At 35.3% G+C, this 27805-nt stretch overlaps 1 protein-coding gene across 9 annotated transcripts in view; it reads right to left on the bottom strand.

Moving 5' to 3' along the window:
- Positions 1 to 27805, bottom strand: part of LOC117208434 (prominin-like protein) — a 65821-nt gene that overhangs the window by 3300 nt on the left and 34716 nt on the right. For 3 of the 9 annotated variants that reach the window (XR_004487702.1, XM_033449626.1, XM_033449643.1), the window contains exons 2-14: positions 8671 to 8938; positions 7764 to 8116; positions 6606 to 6727; positions 6497 to 6520; positions 6031 to 6039; positions 5094 to 5386; positions 4711 to 4860; positions 4413 to 4628; positions 3710 to 4265; positions 3130 to 3288; positions 2918 to 3039; positions 1644 to 1694; positions 42 to 206 (exon numbers count right to left, since the gene is read on the bottom strand). Coding sequence is in view for 8 of the 9 variants with exons in the window: in XM_033449626.1 (XP_033305517.1) it covers positions 42 to 206; positions 1644 to 1694; positions 2918 to 3039; positions 3130 to 3288; positions 3710 to 4265; positions 4413 to 4628; positions 4711 to 4860; positions 5094 to 5386; positions 6031 to 6039; positions 6497 to 6520; positions 6606 to 6727; positions 7764 to 8116; positions 8671 to 8938 (2488 nt within the window). In the remaining variant the exon portion in view is untranslated. Of the gene's footprint in view, positions 1 to 37; positions 207 to 1643; positions 1695 to 2917; positions 3040 to 3129; positions 3289 to 3709; positions 4266 to 4412; positions 4629 to 4710; positions 4861 to 5093; positions 5387 to 6030; positions 6040 to 6496; positions 6521 to 6605; positions 6728 to 7763; positions 8117 to 8670; positions 8939 to 27805 lie in introns of those variants that run through there. The other 6 variants (XM_033449627.1, XM_033449653.1, XM_033449636.1 and 3 more) reach the window with 5 other exon arrangements.

Below are 27805 nucleotides of genomic sequence, written 5' to 3'. Positions count from 1 at the left end.
TTACGACCGACAGATCCGAAGTGACTTGTTCCAACACTTACTTCGGCGCTACGTCAGAGTATCTGGAATAATGATGATAGTGGGACGTGCTCTGATGCGCTTCCGGGACTCTCTCTCGTTCGCTGTATCCACCTGCTGGACCATCGTAGCTTTCGTACTTTGCGTAAGGGTCTCTGCTGTGCGACACGTATTTCTTGTCGTGAACACTGCAAGGAAAATGAACGTTTCAGTAGAATAAATCACGGGTCTCCGGGGCACTCGTCATGCGAGTTAGAGAGTGTACTATTTTGCTAAGCTGTTTCTGCGTGTTACGTGTATCATTAATCTCCTAAGTAGCTTTGGTACACGAGACAAAGGGCTAGCTGCCACGCCACTAAACTCGTACATGTGTTCCTGTGTGTATGTATGTATGCGCGTGTGTGTGTGCGTATGTGTTTGTGTGTAAGAAAGAAAAATTCCATCTTTCACACGACTAGTTAAAAGCTCCGAAAAACGCGAGAGCGTTAGTATATTAAGATACATTAAATGTTTAACACCTTCTTGACTGATTCACATAATATATTAGGGATGATAAAATGTTGAATCACTGACTTACATGTTTGTTTAGTAGACTGCAGATGTATATGCAAATTGTATATACTTCAATGTTTGTACATGCTTAATAATGTACATGCTTATATGCAAATTTCATTTGTGAATGCAATTGTAAAGATGGAAGTTAAGCAGAGGATACCTTTGATATCCTTTGGATAAGTTTTATGTGTATATTTATAATATCTAATGCACTTTGAATGTTGTATCTTTCTGAATATTTCATATATTCCTACTCTGGATATTCTATATATGTATTTTTGCATGTCATAAGTAATCTGTGTATTTCTACATCTGTTAATTTTCCTATAAATGCACAAACATGTTCAGTTTACATATTACGTAATATAATACATGTGATACAAGAAAGTCGAGAAGGTATCAAAGTTCAAGTAGCAGATGATTAACTATATATTTTAAAGATTTTATACCTATGTAATTGAAACGATATTGTGGGATCTGCATTTAGTGTCATACTGCGTATAGATCACAGAATTTTGTTGTTTTAACAATTGAGAAACTTTCTGGAAAAAGGATCCACAAGAGGGAATAACGAATTGAGTAAATTGTATTACAAGTTTCAGTTCTAACGTTTTAACATTAGCAACGTTTAAATTAATAATTATAATGACCCTTAAAAAATTTTAAATAGATAGTAATTGAGTAGAAAGATCATTTGAAATATATATATTTATCACATATATATAGAACCGTTTTTTAGAAAGGTTCTAAATTTTCCTTTTCCCTCTACAATTAGTTTCTTCAAGGAAATAATTCTGATTCCACAATACGTTAGCTAGAGTGCTCGTCGTGTTAGAACTAATCATGCAGACAAAGGGTAAAATCGTTCTAATCAATCAAATCACTACACGATTTCCCCCGGTACACTGTGTCTTTCTGATCGCGAAATATCTTAAGTTGGGGCGTGAAGAGTAGTGGAACGTGAAATGAACAAATATATTGTGTTCACAGCGTTAATGAAGGATTCACGTGCTATACGATCAACATAATTCAACATGCGAGCAACTTGGCTGTTCTTGTTGTATACTTACTGAGTAAGGGGTATGTTATCCCTGTCTGCGTACGCGTCATACAAATATTCACTGGAACGGAGCGTGTTAGCGGTTAGATTCCAACAACCATTCCACACATTAGACAGCTACTTTTAATTTAATATGAACTACTGCATTGGTACAATGAAGAAAATTCGATCGTCTTATATAAATTTACAAATTAACATGGAAGTACGCGGGCTGAAAATCATAGTGATGTAAGGTGCAAGTCAAGATTTTGAGAATTCGTACTTAGTTATGTATTTCAAATTTTGAAAATATTATCCCATTAGTCTGACAATTACTCGATATGTTTTCACTGTGCGACAAAATATATATAATTTTTTATAATAATAAATGCAGATGGACTCACTTAAGTACATCACAGCGATTCTTAGCTCTTCGACGTATAAATTGAAATTATCGGCCTAAGAATCCATAAACTTCAAACTATTTATGTATTTAGTTAATTTGCAAGGTAAATCTAGACTTTTTTATGTAGGTAATTAGTCAGAAAAATATAGAACAATAAATTTAGAAATATATTGAAGATATCGGACGATCGAATAATTTTCACGAAGGACAGAGTTTTCGAGCCAAACATTATTATTCTCCTCTTTCGTGATACGTTCTTGCGAAAAGAAGACATGTACGATAAACGCGACAAAAATCAGAAAACGATTAGTTGATAGCTCACGGCACACCGAGATAGAATTGAGAATAAAGGCGGTGAGCTTACAAGGAATAACGCGTTCATCGATTTGAGAATTGGCGATGCAATTTTGAGACTCGCTAAACAAAGTGATAGGATGATTCATGCCGAGTAGAAAATATCGATAAGAAAGATATCGCAAGCGCGAATATGTGCATGCTGAGGATAATATGGAAGCTCGATTAACTACCAGACTGAGACAGAAGGCTGTCAACACTTTCTACATAGAGGGTGCTCAGAATCTGCTGGCCAGAAATTAGCGAAGAAAATCATAGAAGCGATTGTTTTCAAGTGGATGTATTGTTGTTTCTAATTTTCCTAATATTTCTTCGGAATAATCAAGCCAATTGGTTATCCCTAAACTAAATTTTTGAACGAACTGCAATTTCTTCTGTTCCTTTTCGATTTAACGAATGATATGAAATAATCCCGATCTCACAACAAAGGACAGTTTGGGAATTTAAAATCGTCATGCACCGGATATCTAATTATATTTTGGAAACATTTAATAGCGTTGAATCTATCAATTGGGTTTGAACGATATAGAATGAGAGAAACTTACGCTTCGACTAGAGGTCCTGGATAGGGATCCGATTTTTGGTACAGCGCGCTCAGTTTCACGCAAAGTACTATGGTTGGGATGAAGAGAATTAGACACCAGCCCACACTCACCCAGAAACCATTCTGTGGATTACGAGTAGAAGTATGATACATTGTAATTTTTGCAATTTATAAGAATGATTATATACAGAAGAAAGTTGATCAATTGCTTACGAATGGATCTAGAACCCGGTTGCATCCTGCGACTAGCGTAGCATTATACGCGTTGGAGACTGGAGCACATCTTCCTACGTCCATCAGCGCGTGATGGATAACTAGCTCGAGGAAGTCGTCAACTTGACGAAGGAAAGCGTTTCCAAATTTGGTTGCCAGCTATAATAAAAAAAAGCGAATTGTGACGCAGTTACTTTGAAATTACTATCTAAATATTCTGAAATATTTCCTACATTTGATTGTAACTTAAAAGATATAAATAAATAATTGTTCAGTTATACTGTGTACTTTCATTTCCTACACTATCACTGTGATTATTCTGAAAATGCTTAAGATTCTTAAGATGTCTACTTTTAACAAAGTAAAAAACTTTAGTATTTGATGATGGACAATATGTGATTATAAATTTAGAAGTCTATCCATCTTTTAATGAAAAATGCTCCAATACTTTCTCTTTCCATGAGCTTATTCTAAAGCTGAATGATATTCTTCCATATTTTTTCGCGGATATCCGTCAACTTTAATGTCTTTCCAAATATTGTTAGTAATTTTAATTGACGAAGAGATATTTAAAACCTACTTGTTGCACGTATTCTGGCCCGTCTTTATTTAAAAACTGCTGCGCCTTCGTCACTTCGTTAACCAGATTATGAATAGCTTCTGCCATCGAACTGTGGTTAAACTTTATCTTCTCCTCGAGTGTCACAGCCTTTGTAACCAACTGTTCGCTAAGCATTCCCATGGGTTTCACCAACTGGTCATGATAATATGCCAGATCCATTGCGTTTTTCTCCAAACTGACACGAATGTCTTCTTGCCCCTTGGGCAATTCAGCTGACACATCCAACAGTTGTTTCGCTAGATGTTCCAGGTTGATGTTCGTGATATTATCTGCGAGGATCTCCACATACTGATAGAACTTGATGTCACTGAGACCACTTTGCGCAAGATCGTTTAATTTCGACTTTGCACTATCCGTGAGGATCACCACACCAGGTGAGAGACTGATTTTGCGTCGTAATTGTTGGATTGTGTTGTTGATGTCGTAACGGCCGGCGTATTCGCGTAACGAGCCTATGTCGAAGATGTTGCCTACCTTCAGTACATTGTACAATGTTTCGTTTCGATGGCAGTGTCTGTCATGAAGAAACAATGGAACTGTTTTTTATCTTTGATAATGTGAGAGACGGGGAAATGCAAATAGCGGTTAATAAGCATCTTCGATCGTAGATAATCTTTTATAATCTTCATAATTTTTTAATAATTTTTTACTATACACTTACGTGATTATGTAGCTCATATTCACGTCAGCATTAGGATTCTGTGGATACAGCTTCTTTTTGATTTGTACAATTTCATCAACTAGGGCGAACATCCTATTATCCTGCGGATTCTTCAAAGGTTCACATACAGCTCTTTGAACAAGAACACCAATGACCATGTGTGCTACGGTTATCACCATTAGGACGCTCGTTAAGAGGAAAATTATCCAAACAGCCCTGGAAAAATTCCGCAAAATGTTACCGATATCTCGAATCACCAAATGATACAACAATTTTAGCAACGTTTTTAAAAGCTTACATCATAAGAAATCGTGCCCCAGATCCTTTGTTACAGCAATCGTCCCCATATCCATCAGGTCGCTTTCCGCAAATGCCACAGAAGAGACCGAAAGTCAGACACATTAAAACTGTTAGTAGAATTCCTGATATTCCAAGACCAAGATAGTATCTGGAAAAAATACACATGTTAGAAAGAGAGAGAGAGAGGGGGGGGAATAAATAATCTATACCGAATATTTGAGTATTTTTCAGAGAGAAATATTCACATATTGGGATAAGATATAATAGAAATGTTCAAATACTCGAACAAAATAGAACAGAAATATGCAAATATTCGAGGAGGGCAGAAACGATTCGGACAAAATGTACAATACAAATAAAATGTTTTTCATTGTTTCTCACCTGTACGGTATATACTGATCCACGTGCTTCCATGCATGATCTACACCCTTCATGTCCTCGTTTATCTCAACACCTATCCTATCAAGGAGCACTGTCATATTCTTCGCCAAAGCATCCATATGTACGCTGACTCTTCTAATACTCGCGCTCACGACAGGAATGGTCTGGTTCACAGCGTGTTGAATGTCTTTCTGAATCTTCAAGAACGACTCTTTGCCCTGGCTCACTTCCGACACGATGTTGCCTTTCATCAGCATCGTGATGTTGTTCAAAGCGGATGTGACGTTTGGCAACTGGAAAAAATCATGTACGATCGTTCGATATAAATGATCAAAATAAAAATAAGATTGTTCGTATCTATCGGAAAAAGAACGATTACGCCTGAGATGACACATTAAATGAGAACATTGTAGAACAGTCAGAGTATCGATATGGAGAGTGTCATGCTTGTGTCTATTTAAATGGCCAATCCCCAGGTATGTTAATGTTAACGGTATGTTAGAGAAAAAGAGAGAGAAAGAGAGAAAGAGAGAAAGAGAGTGTGTAACTGAAAAGTGCATTGAAATGTATCAAGTCTCTTAAAAGCTCTTTGTAGCAGACTGACGGAATGCATAAAGTGCTCAGCTGGAAACAAAGTACGTTTAAGATGTGTTCGACAGGTTTCAATTCAGAAAAACGTAGTAAGAGAAAACTCAGTGCAAAATAGGAAACGTTTCATTCCTTCTAGACATTTTCCGTGTGTGTTACACGCTTAATTAAATATGAGTTGTTTCTAAAAAATGTAAGTCTCCTTTCCTCGTGGCTAGGTTTAAAGTAAGGACAATAATTCGAAATCATTCTAGACGTCACACACTTAACAGAGGTTGTCAATTAACGATACACATATCGAACGTTTACACATAATCGAAAGTTGATCATGCTTTAGCTTATGACTTACAGACTGAAGCTATTTGGTGGTAAGCATGGAATCAGATAAGTTTACACAATAATTCTATTCGTAAACCAATGGCTGGACATCCATAAGATTAAGAAAACAAACTACGTCTGCTAGACCGCTAAATGTATAGTAACATCGCTCAGTTTTACTTTTACTAAAATTATTATTATATGAAAACAGAAAAATGATTGTCTAATTTCCATTGGTCTACTACTTGATTAGTACAGAAACACAAGCAAATCGGACAGGTTTATTAAGATTCATTTTCCTTCTTGTATAAAGTTACAGTATCAGCGAGACAAAAGATAAATAAATAAATAGGTAAATAAATAAATTAGAAAGTAAAAGACAAAAGAAAGTAGTGTATTACTATCGAATCGATGCAGAAATGATGTCACAACTTCTATCGCGGTTTAATGTGAATAAACCGAACGAGTAATAGTGGATTTTATAATAATCATCATACCTTCGGGAAGTATCGGTCCATGTACTGTATGCATGTAAAGGAAAAAGAAAATTAGATGCATGACGAACAATAACGATTGACGAACAGATGCAACAAAAGCGGAGAATACCTTATCGAACTCCACTTGAACCGACATTTGATTCACTTTGTAATCATGCAGCACCTGTTTGCAATTTTGCGTCTTGCAAGCCGCGAGCGTGTGAAGGAGATTGTTTTTAACACCTCGTACAACTGGAACGAATACAAAGTTTGCTAAGATATCGTTCTATTAAAATATTCACACCTTTGTTAAGTATTGAAACGCTTATAGGGAAACAAGGGCAGATCTGACCATATTAATAGGAAATTATTAAAATCTTTGAGAATTGTCGATTCATTTGGAAGTTTAGATTGTATAGAATTTCATATGATCCGAATAAATTACCCGGGAAGTATTGAAATATTTAGAATTTGGAAGTTTAAACCGTAAAGAATTCACATGTTCGCTATGCTAATAATAATTCCATCAGTTATATAATGTAATAAATTTCTTTAATTATGTCTACTGTATATCGCGATTGTGATTGATTTAGTTAATTTTGATATTCGTATTATTAAATTTTCTACGATATTTGTATTAATATTGTAATTGGTAAGATATCTGTTGTGTCTATGATATTTATAACGTGTTATATTTCTTCTACTATAATCTATCATATTTTATATATTGTTATTTAAACGCACGTTGCAAATGATTATAAACTTGGCTATTTCGTTCATCTTCAATTCTTACAATTCCAATTTAAATTCGTTATCTTGTACAAATACAATTTGGATCAATCATCATGTTTTAAACGAGGTCAACAGATATTTTAATATTTATAAATAGGATTGTACGATTGTAATTGAAGTACTCGGGATATTATCGATATTCCAACGATTAGATAAAGATAAAAAAAAAACGTCCGGTATCAAGATTACAATTTTTGAATAAAAATTTCTGAAAAGTCATTATTCAGATAAGAATCGAGGAAACTTCTCACATCAAGAAAATAAACAATATCTCGAGTAATAATTCCCTAGAACGGTAAGGTCATTAAATAAAAATCGAGAAGATTTCTGGCACCAAAAACATATAAATGAAATTTCCAACACGAATTTCCTAGAATACTACAAAAAATTAAATATCAACAATAGAATTCTCGGAATAAAAATTTCTCGCGTCGTCATCGAGTCTTCTTAGAAATCAAACATGTAGATATATCTATGATATCAGAGGAATCCGTACCGATGTCCAGTTGACTAGCGTTGGTCCTTAGATCGCGGGTGATGGTCTGCATGATCTTCAGGTCCTCTTTAATGGACTCCAGGCCAGCGACAATGTCGCTTAGATTAGTCAACGAGACCGCGTGGGAGTATTCAGCGAGTTGTTCAGTGACGATTCTACCGCTGGCCTGAAGGATGTTGTTCAGATTAATTTCCAGCTCGTCGAAATTAGTCTTGAGAAGATTATCGATCGCCTCCTTTGTGTTGCTCAGATACAGCTTCACGTCTTTCAGGCTGATTTTCACATTGTTAGGAAACTCCTTGGTCCCATCCTGCATGTACTCGTTTGTTACAAAGGCGCAAACCACGCCAAACCTGAAAGTTACATCGAACCGTGGCTTCGTCGTGTTGTCTTTTATCGAGGGAATAAACAAATTGGAAAGCTCTCTCGATTGGGTTCGCTTCCATTACTCTTGATTGGATGTATTTATCTTTTTGTCGATACATTATTTATTGATACGGATATTCCTTTGAACATTCCTTTGAAATGCATATTGGCCAAATATAAAAGGAAATAAGTATATATATCAGTTTATTTTAAATTTGTAAATTGGAGAGGGATTAATGAGAGGAAATATCGTTCGACTATTTATTTGGGTCAATGATTAACTGAAAACTCGAGAGTAATCCTCATTATCGAAAATCCATTTAACTTATTTAATGTTTGTTACCGTGTAATGCGATATTATTTGAAAATGGGGAGTAATTGAAATTAAATCGTGGATATTCGTGGAAATCCATATTTTTACTAAGGTTTATTTCATCCATTAAGTATCGTGAAGACTATATCTTGAATATTTTTACGTGTAGAAACATTTTCTGAATATATAGTCTGATTAAAATAAATCGTAAGAAGAGGAAGTACTTACAGAATAATAGTAGCGACCGCAATGAGCACCATGCTCAGCATCACTTTCCTACAATGATCGTGTTTCTTGTCAAAGGGTTGACTTCTGGCGCCACAATGACCAGCACACCTGCAGCAACAGAAGAACAAGCCTACGCAGGGTAAAATCGCAGCCAGGAGAAGTCCAACGAACGTTAGGCCAGCCAATCCACCGTAATGTGTCGCGATTATTTTCCATTGGGCCAAAGAATACTGGAACGTTGGTACACCATCCACAACAGTGAACATTCCTGCAACAAAGGAAGATCATTGTCACGTTGGTAGAGCTAAATATCCAGCAATAGCAGATTTTGTTCTAAAACCTCTTATTTTAATTTGTTTCAAAACATCATATATAATAATTTTTTATAAAGAAGATCATTAGACCGAGTATTCATTTCTGCAATTCCTTATTTTTATAAATACAGTTGGAGAAATGGAAACTCAGCTGGAAATTTGTTCCACCCACTAAACCATCGTAACGACCGCTTTATTTTTGGTATTCTGTATAAATATTTTTAGGGAAGGAAAATTGAAGTACGGAGAGTAACAAGTAGAGTTATTGTTACTTAACGATTAAAAATATTTTTAAAGTTGTTATTTCTAATTATTTAAAAGTTTAGAATTTCAAAGACTGACGACTTTAACAGAGAATCTTAAAATTTATATGTCGATAGTGGATAAGGTAGAAGACACGAATTTGTTTCGAAAAAGGCTGAATGTCAGCTACAAGAATATGTAATAAAAAAATTTTTAAATGTCACCTGTACAGGATATTTTAAGATCATAGCGAGATCAAAAAAAGAAAAAAAGGCACGGTATGCCCTTTCGATACCGTACGATTTCTGTCGCAAATATATTTTTTCTATCATCTCAAATAACAGAGTAATCAGGCATGGCAGAGTTAAATAGGACACCCGGTTATATACCTAAAATTATTTTTTACACGAAGATCATTGCACATTATGCTAGTTTAAAAATAGCGCGTCATTGACGAAGAAAAAAAAAAGAAAAGGTGAAGCACGGAAGGAGCGAACAATCGGTGAAAGGGAAGAGAAGAGGAGCAGGAGGAGCAGCGGAGAACAGACATTAAAGAGCATATTTTCCATCTGCAACCCCGATACCGCTTTTTAGGGCGAGAACAACGGAGAAAACGAGGACACGGTCGGATGTAGGACGTAGGTCAGGAAGGGTTGCCAGGTCGAAGGGTGAACGTAATGAGAACGGAGGGAGGGAAATTTATTTCCTAGTTACTCCTGGGAAAAATGGATCAAACGTCGATGACCGGTCGGCGATGGATTAAGACCCGTGGACCGCTGCATTGATTTTCCGATGCGCCATGCGGTAGACATTCTACAGGACACACATGACCGTCAAGGTTATCCTGCGCAACACGCATTCGTCAAACGATTAGTATAACCGTTCGAAAGAAATCCATGTATCCCTAGAAGCTTAGCTTTTGTTAATAAAAAATCTGTCTTTTTGTTTCTCTAAGCTTGTCTTTAAAAAATCAATTTCGAATGAAAGGGGAAACTTGTGAATTTTGTGGAATGTAGCTTTATTTTACTATTTTTTATCTATTCGATTTAGCATTTCATATCTCGTGTAGTTGTCCGTATATTTTCAGATTGGTTTCAAATACTATCGATATATAATCACGATAGTCGCATCTCGTTACGATGCTAGCGAAATTTAAAAATGTTTCATATAAGTAAATACAGTAAATTCGTGAAAAGATTCCGCAAGTGAATATTCTAGAAATGTGTTTCTGCGAGTTTGAAATATTTTCAAATTTTGAAGAAAGACGAGGAATAGGAAGAAAATTTTCCACGACACAATTGACAAGCATCTTGGCGAATGTTTATGTAATTACAGGAAACTTGAAGCTGCACATATGAAAAGAATGCATATTATTACATAAAAACATATAAAATATTCCAAATAAAGCGGTCATTATGATATGTTCACTGAGTGAAATAAATCTCTATTTTTATTTTCATTTCTCCAGTTGCATTCGTAAAAATAAGAAAGATAATCTGCCACGAATGCAATCGTCCAGTTACTACGACATGTCGCCTTGAACGACATGTACTGTTAGAATCGAATGCACGGCATGGTCAGGTTAAACCGTTTCATGCAGCTTTTGCGGAGACTACGACCGCAATAAATCCACCGGTGCACATGAATTCGCGTGATTCCTCGATATGCCAAGCGGCAGCTTGCACCAGTAACTTTGCGATGCACTACGTTTAGAAACTAGTACCGACGTATTGATAAGGGTTCCTTTTGCATACGAATTGTTCCTGGCGTTTTACTAGCCGATTACCTCGAATCTCCATACCAAATATAAATCTTCGTTTCACTTTTTCTATTTCCGACCAACGAAATTAATATTGTAAAATATTACGTACAACACATACACACACACACACATAGCGAATAAATATAAACTCAACTCTATTCTTAGATTTTTATATCATTATATTTGTATATTTTAGATTTTTCGTAATATTGAAACAAAAGTTGACGAAATGGTTTATGCAATTTCATATTATAGAACAAAACCGAAGATACAAGGAACAAGAATGTTCCTCTTTCAAAGTGTGGAAAAAATTAAATTTCCTCTGAAAAATAGATTCTTGGATTTTCCTTTATCTTTGATTACATCTGTCAGGTATACTATACACAAACTTATGTGAAGCTTCGTGTTGAATATCCGCCCACACGGATTTTATCCTTTTTTTAGATTCAACGATATTTTCTGTAGCTGGTTTCTCTCGATCCGTGAAGCATTTTTTGCTAGAATTCCCCACGGATTCTCGTTTGGGCTCAGATTAGGACTTAATGCTGGCCATGGTAGTGGTTTTATTCCGAAATCTTGAAACTACATATTTATCGTGGCAGCTAGATGAATAGGAGCATTGTCTTGTTGAAAAATTATCTTTTTGATTCCTAGTTCAGATATGAAAGGCAATAATTCGCCGTGTAACATGTTCCTAACAACGACGACGGATATGCTTAAAGTATCATGTCAATGAAAACGATATTATTATATTATATCATACTATTATTATCTATATTTTATAATATTTATATGTTACTATGTTAAATTGAATTTCCTGTATTATTCATACGCTCGTATGGACACTGTATTCGCAAAAATATGAATTTATATAAAACTCGGCAGCCTAGTAAAACGTTAATAATACTCGTATCTAACATTTTATATATTTTATTTGCGATGAAATTAAAAATAAAAAAAACAGCTACAGCTCTGTATTATTTGCACGTGTGATGCACTGTGGGAATAAAAAATTTGGTATTTTATTCGAAGAAATATTATCCCTGCGATATAGTAACAATATCGATACAGGAGAGTAATGTTTAAATATCTTGAAAAGTGGGGCATTTTGTCAGATCGAAACGAGCCATGTAATTCGTGGCTCGAGCAGCAGTTCATCCATTTTTTCATTCTGCGGCTAGTTGATTTTAATTTACAGAGTCGAACTCGAAGCTTAATCGGTCGCAACGAAATATTTTCCACTGCGGTGCATCCAATCGGGGAAATTTATCCAAAAGAATTATTCAACTGGAAAAAAATAAACACAGTTACACTCGTTGCGAGCTTCCATCCCAATATTTAAACGCTAAATAAAATTAACCGGGCCGTAAAAGATTAAACAAAATTTTTTCCTAAAATCCCTACAGCAGTGCAAAAAAGTATACTTCTCTTCGTGTTACCATAGCTAAAGAAATATACATAGTAGTGATTGCAGTGTTCTGCCTTTTTATCGATGAGAAGTCATTAAAATGCGAACACTAATATTCGTATTTTTTCCGTTTTTCCTCATGTTAATTATACTTTGTATTTTCTCAACCATAACAATGAGAATGATCTGCTTTCTACTTCCACTGTATGGTAGAGAATTATCCTGCATCAAAGGCCAAATAGAACCAATTGTGAGCTATCTACCAATATATCCACCAATCGAATTATTTCTGAAAATTTTTTCACATCCTGTTAATGATGTCGAGAAGCTCAAAGTTACCGAGGAATAGTATTTTCTATGATGATATATCATATATGATAATTAACATAATCGTACATGAAAAAGCCCTGAACGTATGCAAATGTCTTTTTATTTCTTTATCTGTCGTAACGTAAAGAGAAGTTGCGAAAAATTGTTCACACCGCTGTAGATATTTTGGAACAAACTTTTGATTAATTTTTTACGGTTCTGTTAATCCTATTTAGCGAACAAATGTTGGAATGAAAGCTTGCAACCACTGTAACTACGTGTTCGCTTTTTCCTGGTTGAATAATTCTTTTGGTTAAATTATCCATACATCTTTTATACGTATTTTTCACGATGATTTTCATCTACGAAAATTGAAAAACCTCGGTTAGATTGTTTCAACGTCTGACGGAAAAGAGATTCAGTGGTGAACAGGGCAATTTAGTGGAGGTCAGTGCGAACCAATTCTACGAATTGTGGGACAGAGAGTTAGTCAGTGATAGTGAGTGATAATAGCGCGAGCAGTAAGAGCGTCGTTAACGCTTTTATATGCGAGTTTGTATCAGGGGAACGCAGGGAAGTGCTTGTGCTTGCAATCGTTCCTGGGGGAATAGTCGACGATGTGTGTTTCCGTTGAAAGTTTGCGACGTGTAAAACCATCATAAATGAACGCATTTTTAAACATTAAGAAACTTACAGCAATTAGTATCCTCTTTTTTCTTTGTTAATTCCTAAATAGAGTTCATGGTATTTTGATAAGAATCTTTTACAAAGTGAATTTCATTGAGTCAAGTATCTGGCGATAAATATTTAAAAAATGTGTGAAATTATAAAATTTAGAACATTTATGCCCCGAGCAGAGTTTAATATCTATCGATAAATACAAGATTTTTTGTAAAGAAAATTTCACTGAAACAAATACATCTTGTGGTAGGTTTTTTAAAAATCTAAATGAAAAATTACAAAACTAATATTTGTTTTCCAGGATTTATTCCTTTATTTCCTAACATTATATATTCAGCAAATAATTTTTTGCACATTACCAAATAGTTCCTCAATATTTCTAAAAAAATTCTTTGAATAGTATCACTTTTGAAATGCATGTCTGGTATTTGTAACAATGTACCTGTATGATCTAAAACATAAAATAAAATAAAATTCCTTCCAGTTTTCAAACAAATGTAACGAGTAAGTGTCTTGACTCAGCTTTGTTTATGGGCAACATTGCACATCCACTTCTGAAGTCTATTTTTCTACGTTCCTCCACAAATACTTCCTTTTCTACACGATTCGCGAGATAGAAATACCAAAATTCATCTCTTAAGACATAAAGAATGGATTCCTTTAATATTTCTCATCCTTCCTTGCGTAAAGGAAAAGTTGTACGAAAGCGGTGTTTATTCACGACACGTTTTAGCTACTTTTCCCTTCGCGTGTTTTGGCTGTGTTACCGGTATCGCCGTAACTTCCAAGATAGTGGACATTTGTATCGCCTGTGGATCCTTTTCATACTTTTGCTGTCCGCTATCCACCAACTTTCGAAAAACCCGAGCTGTTTGATAAATTAGTACGTCTCTCGAAGACTCCTGTGTAATCTGTTAAGCAAAACCGCATTGAAATCCTCTTCACTGGCGAAAGGAAGCAGAGTGAATTTAAAGGAAGTCCAGTTTCCATCGCAAGACGCTTGCTTCGACGAAATCCACTTCGCATAAAATTGTTAATTTATCGAAACATCTTAAACTCAGCGAATTAAGAAGAAACGAAGATAAAAGAAAAATACTATTTGCCGTAAATTTGTACAAATGTTTCCTTCGTTGATTATTTCGAAATAAAGAGGAACACGAAGAAAAAAGGGAAAACAGAGGAAAAACAGAAAATTCTAATAGACAGCTCAGTTACACCGAGCTATGATACTTTTGAAACACTTGATTTATAATAATAACTAGAAAAACATTTGAAAAATTGCAAAATAATAACCAGAAGATAAAAGCTGTGGAAAAAGATTAAATTGTTTTTTGTTTTCATGCTTATGGTTGGTAATGTAGATGTTATAAAAGATCACGATAGGAACCTACGATAGGGTATTAGCATAATCACGGTGGAGGTCAATGACTGGGAAATCGATCGAAACCCTGGACGACAGTGAGTCTGTTGCACCGGTGCAACGAGCGTTCACCTGACTGTAATGCCCTTCCTTAATTATTCAAAGGATTTTCCAACCGCAGTTCTTTGACCCACCTTCTTTATTATTCACTACAATAGATTTTTATATTAATCATTTGCCAATTATATACACGAGGGATATTTTTATATTGGAAAAACAACGAGGAAGATTAAAATTAGCGAAATGAAATTCTTGCGATAAACAAGAATTTGCTCTCCTTCAATAACGATAGATTATCGATTTTATATCAATCAAATACTAATTATGTGTACGAAGGATATTTATAAATTAAGATAATGACGAATAAGGTTAAAATTACACAATTAAGATTTCTATAATAAACGATGAATTCGTTTTACAATTAGACTACTAAAAAAATATTTATTTCGACAACTCCAAATCTGGTAATGATGAAATATATTAACGTTTGAATTTGATATTTTTGTTTGAGAAATCGGAAAAATATTCGATTGTTTGTGGTTGATAATTTTTATTTGTCATTTCTCGTGTACTTAATACCATTACACGATGCCGTAACCATGGCTTTGTAACACGAGAAAACCTCGACCTCCGTGCTCAGTCGATTTCCGGTTCACAACGATGCACGAGGACTAACCAGCAACGTTAGCGGAAGATCAGCTTTCTGATGAAACGCTTGAACACGTAAACGACGAAGATAATCTAATTAAGAAATCTAATTCAAATATCTAATCAAAGTATTCCTCGCATTTTAATAATCAACTTATCTTCTTTATCTTGACGAAAGTTTCGAAAGCGAAACATCTTATCTTGAATATTTACTTTTTATCTTAAAATCAACGAAAGTAGATTAAATTAATTATAACTAGAGCGAGGAATTGTATGTAAAACGATTTTCCATCTAGGTTCTATTTTCTTAATTACGTTCTGAAACATAATTTGCATAAAATTGTGCGAGCTAATCTTAACGCGCGCTGTTTAAATAATAAACATTGATAGATAATAACCTGGATTTCGAATGAATTCGTTTATTTTCAACTTAATTTTGTTAAATTGATATTTCAGTGTTAGATGAAATTCATATTTTACGAACATTGATACTGTGGAGCTTATCCGAGTAGCCTAATATCTGAAACGTAATAATTTACAAAAATTGGTAGTTTAAAATAAAGTGCATGGTATGTTTGGTCGTCCACGCGCATCCTTTTTTTCAAATATCATTGGAAATTCTATTCTAAGATCATGGCACGAACAGTTTTGAAAGAAAGATTTTCGATGAAATAGAAAAAGATAACACACTGTTGTATTAATCTATGTTTTGGTAGCTGAAGCTCTATCGTGCCAAGAAAACGATTGAGGTATGAAGGTTTCCAGTACAATTAAGAGTCAAGGCTGTTTCACAGTGTATTAAAGAAGCAACGAAAAACAAGGGGAAACGGTTTTAAATCCGCCCAACCGAGTCGCTTTTCACGTTATTATCCGAACCTTCCTTCCTGTAATCCCAAAGGGGGCGATCGCTATTACTGTAATGAAGAAATCCATTAACTTTCAGTACGGTAAATATTGGTACAGCATGTATTTTCATCGAATATTTCCACTTGGTTGCTCGTTGATACGCGATGTTATCGATTTATTAGCTCATCGCAAACTTACAAAGAATTATACACCGGCTATCGAAAGTATTTGAGCACTTACCATAGGAAACTTTTATGTTCATATTACACGTATATGTGCTGTGAGAAACATTTTGAATCTCACTAGCACTGTCGTGATTATGTTGCGAAAATAAAATAAAAAAAAAAAAACACGTAAAATAAAGGAATAAAAAGTATTATGGCATGTAGACCTTTATGAATATATCATGTCTCTTATACTAAACATTTTCAAGTTTCATCAGCATCATAACGAAATACACTTGTTATGATTATGTTGGTATAATATGAAACGAATCTGAAAATGTATATAAAAATTATGAAATTTTTAATAGACAAATATTACTAATATATGTAATAAAAAATGAAAATACAGCATGAATAGTTATCTAGAACATATAATGAATGTTAAACGTGATTCCATTGAATATTACGTTTATTAATGTAATTTTCAATAGAAAATCAGAAAATTTCATCAGTGATAAAGAGCACACGCAGGAGCATATAAAAAAATGTTAAACTCAGAATTTGAGTTCCCGCGAAACCTTTATATACCTTCATACATTTTATAAACTTTCCGATTTGTTTTAAACTGTACCAAGATAATCATGTTACTCGAGTCTCCCAGTATAATTTCAAAATGTACCATACAACGCACTTGGTATATTTGTAAAATGTTTCTACAAGTGTTCCAACACTTTTTTCAGTCACTGTGTACTTAATCCAGAAACTAAATAAAAAACAAGTCTGGTGATATAAAAATTGCTGCTTCAATTACTTTTTCATTTAACGATAGCGTTTTTCATTTACAGACAAGAAATTCGATATACCAGGGTAACGAAATACCTTTGTGATAAATTACGAGGGACGGCAGTGAAGAAAAAAGTCCATTGAAGAGGATCCACATGATTTGTAACTCGAGTTCGCGTCGTTCTTTTCCCTTTGCTTCGTTTTTCCAAGGTCCGCTAGACACACATCTCATTATTTTCGAGGACAAAGTGGTTCGCGCTTTCCTCCCTGACTAAAAACCCCAAGACACTTCCGCTTCTAGTCTTGTCACGCAGCTTTCGCCCCCTTTTCGTTTTGTTTTTCCGCGGCGCGCCTTCGTTTGTGAAACAAGACTATTCAACGTGCAAACGGGTGCTCGAGTCGTTAGGAGAAATCTTTATCGACGTTGCGATTAAAGTAAATCGCCGCTTAATTTCTTGCAAATTATTCTTCTCGCGACTCGCGATTAAGCGACATTATCGATCGATGAATGTCGAATAAATCGAAAGGAAGCTTTAAGATGTACGCTTTTAGGGAAGGCGTGAACAAATGGAGAAGATGAGAAATCGGAGATAATTAGTGGAACAATCGATACATTTGCAATTCATCATTTTTTGTTAGAACTGCGATCTTTCTCCCGAACTTTCGTTTCGAGTATTTTAAACAATCGTGGAAATGTGAAGATGTTGCAATAATTCGTAGCAGAAATCGAAATACAGTGGTTCTCAATCTACGAGAGACAGTAATACTTTTTTACGAAACATTTTTACACTTTTTTTCAAAAGTATAATTCTTCTCAACATAGCTTAGATTAAAATTTACCATAAAGGATGGATTAAATATTTGCAAACATTCTTAGACGACGAAAGCTCTTTCGGTCGCTCGAACAGTTTTGAAAAAATTAATTCGTTTCATAACGCTAGCCTGGTCCAACTTCTTTGGCAAATTTTGAGCATCAAACAAATTGCGAAATTCTAATGATTTTTTAAATAAACTTAAAAGGTAATAAAAAATAGTTAAAAAAAGACGAACGATTGCCTTCTTAATGAAATGATAAGAAGCAAATTAGTTTCTCACGTTCTGTCAATAAATTTCTATCATTTTGTAGATAAAGTAAATGTGTTAGCTGACGATGTTCGAAATTCCACGTTGTTTCGGTTGTTGAATACACGGCAAGGTTTGAGGCGAGACTGACATGTTACGAAGAGGTCTGGTCCAAGCTTCCGGTATATTGTCCGAAAAGGAAACGTGATCCTAGGACGTGGAGGAACGTTCGAGTAGTCGGTGAGTTGTGGCAAGTTTAAATGAAAAGAAAAGCAACGGAAAAAAGTAAAGAAAGGAAGCTATAAACTCAGGAGTCTATTCTTCCTTGTAATTAATTATTTTTAGCGTTTCTTTTTTTAATCGTGGATATAAAGAGATTGAATTGGAGAACGAGACAAAGGCAATGGTTTTCTGTTACACGATCAGGGAAGCGTGATGCGTATAGGAAAAAAGGGGTGTACTTGTATCAAGGAAGCCAATAAAGCTCCAGGTGAAGTGCTACAAGTATTGCATAACGCTGTAAGACGATAAATCCAAGTTTAGAATTGTCTAATGTTATCTGTCATCTAGCAGACCATGTGGAAAAGCATTCTTTTACCATTCTCTTATGCGATATCGAAATACAACGTGTCTGCGTATTTCAGAGACATGATTTCTCGCTACCTTCCAACGTAAATGCGTGTATCCATAGAATCACAAACGTTCGATCGAATATAACTTTGCGTATTTATAGAACTTCAAATGGCAGTTGATATTAGATTTATGCAGATTCTGAACGGCGAGGTGATGGAAAAGCAATCTCAGATATTCCGAAGATGACGCGTTTTAAGGAGAATCGCAGTTCTTGAAAAATTGTAGGTTTTGAAAGCTCGACATTTCGCAGCTTGTAAACGCGAAACCTCGAGGTTTCGTAGATTCGAAAGCTTGGAATTTTGGATATTTTAAGATTCGGAAGGTTCGAAAGTTCTTAATCAGACGACTTGGGAGTCAGGAAATTTCAAATTCCGAAACTTTGCAAACCGCACGATTCTACGATAAGATTTAAACGTTTGGAGATTTAAAAATCTGACAGCTTGAAAATTCAAGTGTTTGCGAATTCGACAGCTCGAGGATAAAAATTTTGCAATTTGCGCGACCGCAATGCGTACATCGCGAATTCCACCTAACCATTCTCCTTCTAACGTCCAAATAAGGAATGAAAAATGGTCTTACACGTGGAAAGGCGAATAATTTAGGGAGGCAGTTATGCAGATAGGAAGGGCAGGCGATATTACGGTACCTAACACGTAACGCGGTTATAAGTCAGAGTCTCGGAACGAGGCCTAATAGTGGAATACGGCTTTCTCCGGTTGGAACGAGGTAAAATCACCGCGAGGCCATTCCGGTAATCGCGGCCGTCCACCACTGTCCTTCGTCTAGGAATATGTAAGCGCTTAGAAAGTCATTAACGCTTCCCACGCGGCTCCGCTGCTTGCACAATGCGCCATAGACTCGTATTTATCGATGAATGTAACGAGATACGAATGCAACATAATGCAAGAAATAAACATGCAACGCCAATCATCGAGCATATATTCGAAAGTTTTGCCCGGCAAACAGATTACGTGTGCTTTTTCATTCATGCTGTTACGTAGGTAAATCATTCAGAGGCAACGAAGCAACTGGTCAAATTCAAAACTGGAAAACGGAGAAAAGCGATCACACTTTACAATTTCTATCTTTCAAAATTTGTCTCCGAATTTATTATTACTGATACCGTGTGCTTCTCTTTTCTCTGTTTGTTTGTCGATGAATAAAAGAGCGAGTCACTTATTTCCTGAAAATCGAACGTTAATCACGTTGGTGCTCGATGAAATCGCGAAAGTGATCAAAAGTGGCGTTGAATCGTTTCAACTTCTGAGAAGCTGGTACAGTGAGTCATACAAGTAACGATGTAGATATTTGATTTCCTTTCGGAATTCTTTTTGTATGGAAGTTTCGTAGATCGAGACAGACGTAATATTTAACGCGATTAGTAAGAGAAACGTGGATCAAGGATGTAACGACGAGAAGTAACGGGACTGATTTCAACCTCGACAAGTTTCATTGGAATGACGTGTATTTAAGGAAAAAGATAATCTGGAAGGAATATCGTACTGTGTCTTGTGAGTTAGAAATAAATAATGTTTGAAAGGATGAAAGAATAAAGAACTGAATCGTTTTTTAACTCAACAAAAAAAAAAAAAAGGAAATTGGAATTGCAGCAAAACATTTTCTCTTTCGTTTTCTATTATTGCTCATTTAGGGCAGTTGTGTTTCACAATATCAAATTTTGAATTTAACTCTTTTTCGTATGCTCCTATGTGTACTTTTTATCACTGACTATGTCAGTATTAATTCAAATAAAAATTTCTCGTGCTTCACAGTAGTTACAAGAAATCGAGGTACTACGAACTTTTACAGTTTATTAGACTGTAAAAATGAAAAGTTCGCTGTACACCTCAATTTTCTATAATTATTGTAAAACTCAGGAAATTTTAATTCAAATTAGTACTGGCATAGTGAGTGATAACGGGCAGTGTTATATATTACTAAAAATTATAAGGAAAAAGTTGAACATGATGCAGAATAGAGAGAATAATGACATGTTTTATTCATAATAACATGTTTATGATATAATATTTATGAGAAAATATGAAGTTGCGACGTTATATATGGAAAAATAAATTTTCGTTCCCTGAGAAATGCAAAGCTTCTGTTTCTAATTTACAAAATCTTCGTGGCCTAGAATCTGGTCAATCTTTTTTTTTAAATTCTTTTTGAAACGAAAATTTTGAAACGATTTCTTGCATCGATGACTTTAAATTAATATATTTAGTTGCCATAGTTGCTTCCTTCTTCTTTTTATTGAAATTCACGAAACATACAGATCCACGTATATGTGCATGTATGTTCTTTATTCAAGGTTTCTATTCTACCCTTACTTTCTCAATCTCTTTGAAGTTCGCATTAGAAAATTGCACTCGCTCGTTAAAATTTGGTAACTACGAAAGTGGGTAACTAACAAATACTAAGGTTTGGTAAAAATAAGAACGAAGTCAGAGAAAAAAGTTAGAGAACAAAGTAAAAATTTATGAGACAGCCTAATATTCGAAATCCTGAAAATTTTTCGTTTATATATTCTTCATTTCACTTTGCATATTGCTTATTTAAAGTTCCAGTTACCATTTTTCTCTTACTTTCTCGATCTCTTCGAAGCTTGCATGAAAAAGTTGCAACTTGCTTACTAAAACTTGAACACTACAAAAATTAAGTTTGGTTCGAAAATTAAGAAGAAAGTTAGAATTTATGAAGCGACTTGATACTTGAAACGTGGAAAATCTCTCGTTTCCATCTCTCTTACAAAATTAATCGCGCTTCTATCTATCGATCACATTAAATATGAAAAATTACTTAAAAAGAATTTCCAAAAGGATTGGCTGAGATCTGCAACGACCAGAGGAAACTATCAGATATCGGACGTCGCAAAAGACTGCGACTTATATCCAGATGAACGATAATTTCCATAGGTTACGACATCGAGACCAGATGAGAAAACCTACGCGCGGAATGAAAGTAACCGAGAAGTCCGCAAAACACAGGACAGAAAGTATCTCTCCTTCGTGGAACAAAACCGCAGCCAGAGTTGCGAGAACGTTATTCTACCGGAAGCTGGGGGTTCCCCTAACACCTAGACAAAACGAAAGGGAACAGACCAGGGAGAGAAAAAATGGAGGGAGACGAACAAACACCGGTTCAGTGGACTCGACGATGAAAGAAGACGATGAGATCACCTGCGAGAGCACGGATGAATCAGCGACTCGTGTACCTAGTGATGGGACTGAATTGATGATACTCAAACAATTTGATATGCTACAGTGACTCACGAAAGTATTTGGACACTTTGTTATAGAAGACTTTTGTGTATGTGTTGTATGTGTTATGTAAAACATTTTCAAAATTCACTATCATCACAATGGTATACACTCGAGCGATCATGATTACGCTGTTTATAAAGCTTGAAACAAATATGAAAATATATATATATATAGAAGATATGAAATATTTACTGCTAACGTATATATGGATAATTGACTGTTTTAAATACATTATTGATTTTGGAGATTACGGAGTATACATTGTCAAATTTAATTTGAGATTTATCAATGTTAATCATGATTGTCGAGTCTCGTTGTAATGACAGTGCAATTTCAAAATGTTTCGTATCACACTCATATATGACATATTCATAAGAGATTTCTGTGAGTGTCATAATACTTTTCATTCATTTATTTTATGATTTTTATTAAGTGCCTTGTACATGCATGCAATATGTATCCTATAACTTCTACATACATCTTCGGATTGGTTTCAAATTTTATCAATATTATCACAACGACCGTATTGCACTATGATGCTAATGAAATTTCCAAATGTCTCGTACAAAACACATGATACATTCATAAATGATTTCTATAGGCGTTCGAATACCTTTTATTCATTTATTTTATACGTTTGTAACGTACTACATCTTGCAATCTTTCTATACATTTCCAAATTGCTTGCAAACTTTGCCAATATAATCATGACATTATAATGCCAATGAAATTTCAAAATGTTTCGCATAATACATAGCGTTAGTGAAATTTCAAAATACTCTGCATAACACGTACAATATGTACATAAAAATGTTCTATGCTATCTATCGCTTCCAATTTTTACCGATATAATAATGAAAATTCCATTTCACTACGATTTTAATGAGATATCAAAGTGATAACGAAATTTAAAATTACTTTCTATACAATACACGATATGTGCATTAAAGTTTCCCTATGCTAATTATTCAAATAGTAAATTGATCCACGTTTTTCATACGATACGATATAAATACGAGATCAGTAAGGTATTATCGATAGGTATGAACGCGGTATCAGTCCAACACTACGAGTAGCGGGCTTCTGCAGGATCCTAACGGCACCACTCGAGAAATTAACGACCTCGGCTCGTGCACGAGCACCGGGCACGCGCACGGGTCGCGTATTAAAAAAAAAAGCTGAAACCGTATGAGAAGGAGAGACAAAAAGAGAGTAGGAAATAAAAATCGAGCACTGGCAATGGAAGGGTAGATGGAACGCGTATAGAACAAGAGCGTCCTCGAAAATCCTGCGTCGCCGGAGGGAGGAATTCTGTGCTCGTGGAAAGGATCGATCGTACACGCGGGGAAAATTGCAACTGCGCCGCCGACTCACGCGCGGGTCAACTCGTTACGCGATTAATCTTCCTAACTGCTCGATTATGCTCGTTCCCAATTGCTGAACTGAAAATAATACAGTGCTGTTTGTAGACAAAGAAATTGTAAATTGTGTTGGAATTCTACCGAGCCTTCAATTCTTCTTTGAATTCTTGATATGTTAAATGAACATTGGTTCGTCAAATTGTATTGATTAGTATTAATACAATGGACCGAATCGACATAAAACGTGGAAAATAAACGTAATAATACGAAGAAAGATTGAATCTTCAACCACGCATTTTATAAAAAAGTCAATAAAATTTCCGAAAAGTGAAACATTAAAAATGTAGAAAATTTCTATGAAACGTTATGAATTGATAATTCAATAAAGCTGGCAATTGAGGTTTTCGGAAATTCGAAATTCAAGCTAGTCAGGTGCACTTTTTGTAAATTTCTCAATTGTATTATCTAGATATACAATAAATATTCGATTCTCCAAGAAACAGACGACGTGCTTCTATAAATTCGTTCGTCGGAAAAAGTGACATAGATGAAAATGAATATAAAATATAAATTTCATATGTTATATATGTTAAAAAGCAATACTTATTACGTTCTCGCTAATCCCAACTTTCCAATGTCGGAATTCGGTTTAATGTAACTTTTAAATGGCTCAATTTCCTTACTTTCTATACTCCTTTAGCTTTATAATATTCTTAGCGAATAATTAGTAAGCAAAACAAACATAAGCCGATCGTAATTCAGAATTAAAAACTCGCAAGAAATATCTGCGATGTCGAAACTTGGCTACACGTTTCGAAATTTGCTTTTCATATCGATCTTGCAAAATACACAGGCTAAGAGCTCGACGATGAAGCCAACGAACGACGAAATTTTCGCGTCAGCGTAATGCTGTAATGAATATTAACCGATTATATATCAGCGGTCTAAACGAGAGTAGATCGTAAGAGGAGGCGGGTTGATCGCGGAGCGGCCAACAAACTCTTCGACTCCTTTCGATTTCAATATTTATGACGTTCTGAGTGGCCCGTTCCTTTGTCGTGGAGGCGGCAGTGCACGGCTGCATTCAACCAGGCACAAAAGGAACCATAACGCGAGCGACTAAAGAGGAGAAAATGAGAGAAAAAAAGAAGCGTTGGTGTTGCTCCCTACGCTCGTAAGTCCGCGAGGATTTGAACGCTTCTAATTATCGTAAATATACAGAGTGTCCATTTTAATATTTATGAATTTTGTCAATGTGTTCTATGGATAAAATACCATGCAGCAGATAGTCCATAAAAGAAAAAAAGATATGAAACGCGATAAAAAATAGTCTCTTCTTTAACAAGCGAATCCCGGTGAACACCGATTATTGATGAAACAATACTAATACATATTCGTTAGACCTACCTAAGAGCGTAGCCGTAATTTGTACGTGCCAGTTCTTTGCTTCAAGGGATAAATCGACCCTTTTATCCGAGTCGGCCCTTTTACGCGAGTGTTTATACATCGTAAACGACAAAAGATATCAAACGCTGGCTGAAATAAACGTTACGCCGTGTCTTGAGACCTATAAGTCTGTGCGAAAATGTTTTTGTAAAGATCATCTTTCCTAAGAAAACTTGAAACGTAAAATACTTTCGCAAAAGTACAGTTGCTGAAAGGACGAGAGGAAAGGTTGAGAAAAGAAAGTTCCGCAGCAACCTGTAACACGGTTGCAAGTTTCGGTGACGTTCCAGAAATGAGACAGTCAGCGTGCCAAATGCATTGTCTGTAGTTTCGTTGATCTTGAAGAGCCGTTTTCATCTCGCAACAATTTAATGAAGCGAACCTTCCCCTTTCTTCGTATGAAACAGTTGCATGTTAAACAATAGACCGAGCTAATTGGTTCGCTGTTCCAGCGTTACTTGCACAGAGCTGACTTGTTCGTTCCGTGATAGGCCCACTTGCGAGAGATAAGAACGCAAGGCTGCTACGTTGATAATTTCGAACGGTCGTTAACAAACCAGTTTCATGAATGGTGCATAATTTATTGGAAAATTCGAAGAATTTGTACCTAATGGCACTGAACTCTTTCTCAGATTTTTCGAGATTAATTAATAAAACCTTTATTTGCATTGCTGGAAAACTTAAACATCTGGCTAAAGTATCGCTCGTATAATAAATTAAGGAGTGTAATAAGCGTGCGTGTATTTTTTTCCAAGCTTTTTTACAGCCGAAAACAATAAGAAATCGGGTCACGGAATGAGAGAACCGTTATGCGCAGCGCGTTAGTGAAAAACCATATTGCCAGCGGAAGGTTAATAACGAAGAAAATAAATGGCTTTAATATTTCTTTTACCGGTCCGCGATAAAAGAATTTTTCTTACGGTCCAGATACAATAACGAGAAGACTAAATGGCTTTAGAATGATAGAAAAGAGCAAGAAGCTCGCGAGCATCTGCAACGTTGCGATTCCAAGCTGCGCGCGTAGATACACAATACTGATCGAGCGATTCGTAGAAGTTATTTGAAGAAGATAAAACTGCTGCAAATCTAATCTCTGCGAGAGAAACTTCCCGAGAGCTTCTTCTCTCATAAATTGTTCCTTCGAACGTTTCAGAAATAAGACGCGTGATAGGATTCGCTATGGACAGGCACAGTAAGTAAACAGCGACGTATAGACGCGTGAATAGGAAAACAGAACAAGAAAGAACGAATTTCGTATGCGTTTCGTGGATTAGTGGTAGGTTGTCTTTCTCATGTTCCTAATTACTTTAACGACCAATGTCCCGAGTGGAAAGTTAATTTCGTGCTGTAATCGTAGCTGGTAACTGCTACGGTCACGTTGCGCCTCGTTCCAGGCATCATTATACCAGAGTTGCGTATGCATAGGAACGCGGTGACTGCGATACTCGCTGCGGTAACATCCTCGTGACAAATATTATTATTTCAAAAGGATTATTCTTCGTTCGTGTTTTCAATGCTCCGCAAAGTTGTATTTACTCCGCGATGCCAGGAAGATTATTTTGCTGTTCGTGTTTTTAATGATCCTTCAAATTCTATTAACCCTACGAATATAACAAAAATTATTTCTCTTTCGTGAATTTGATGATCTGCAAAGTCCTGTCGACCCTACGATGTCAGGAAGCTTATCTTCCGCTCGTGTTTTTAGTCACTCGGAAAATTCTATTAAACCTACGATGCTAGGAATATTATTTCTCGTTTATGTTTTTAATGATCTGTAAAATTGTATCAACCCTACGATTCTAAAGAGATTATTTCTCTTTCATGGTTTTAATGATCCGCAAAATTCTATTATCCTTACCCATTTCGAAAAGATTATTTTTCCTTCATGGCTCTGATGATATGCAAAATTGTATTAGCCCGGTAATTTCGAAAAGATTGTTTTCCTTCCATGATTTTGATGGCCTGTAAAATTCTATTAGCCCCGCGATGCCAGCAAGATTGTTTCTTGTTCATGGTTCTGATGTTCTGCGAAACTGTATTAAACCGGTGACTTCGAAAAGATTATTTTGCTTTCATGATTTTCATGGCCTGCAAAATTCTAAGAAGATTATCTTTCTTTCATGGTTTTTATGCTCAGCAATATCGTATTAACCCGACGATTTTTCACGTTGAGGATATTTCTTGTTCTAACTTTACGTCTATTCTATTCATGAAATTTACCGTCTTCATACTAAATTCCGGACAAATCCATCTAGAAATGATTATTTTTCGAAAATATTCTTCGTGTCGATGCACCATCGTTTTATCAAGTTTCGATCTGAATAACATAATCGATCTTATTGTTTCTTTTTTAAACAGCTTTTCCATTATCTACCTAATGCCATTACTACCGATTTTGAACATTAATCACCTTAATGCTTAATCGATATTTTTTCTTTTGAAATATTCTAAATATTCTTCGTATTAACGCTCTACCATTATATTAAATTCTTAGAGGTATCGCATCCTCGGCCCCATTATTTCACTTTTCCAAATAAATATTTTTCCTATCATCTACAAAATTCCATTGACACCATTTCTTATCACCAACCTTCGAACGTTCATATTATCGGCATATTTTATAGAAAATCTAATACTCTGAATATCAGCACACATATTTCTGTCTTCAAATATTCCAACTATTCCAACAAAATCCCATCAATTTTCATTATATCCCCAGATTACACTATTAATACCATTCCAAGTAACCTCACGTCTTGATTATCGCGAGGTACCCTTTTGTTAAAATATTT

The sequence above is a fragment of the Bombus bifarius genome, unplaced genomic scaffold (assembly GCF_011952205.1).
Source record: "Bombus bifarius isolate JDL3187 unplaced genomic scaffold, Bbif_JDL3187 scf7180000007966, whole genome shotgun sequence".
NCBI classification, from domain to species: domain Eukaryota; kingdom Metazoa; phylum Arthropoda; class Insecta; order Hymenoptera; family Apidae; genus Bombus; species Bombus bifarius.
This window is presented reverse-complemented; position numbering and strand designations above follow the sequence as displayed.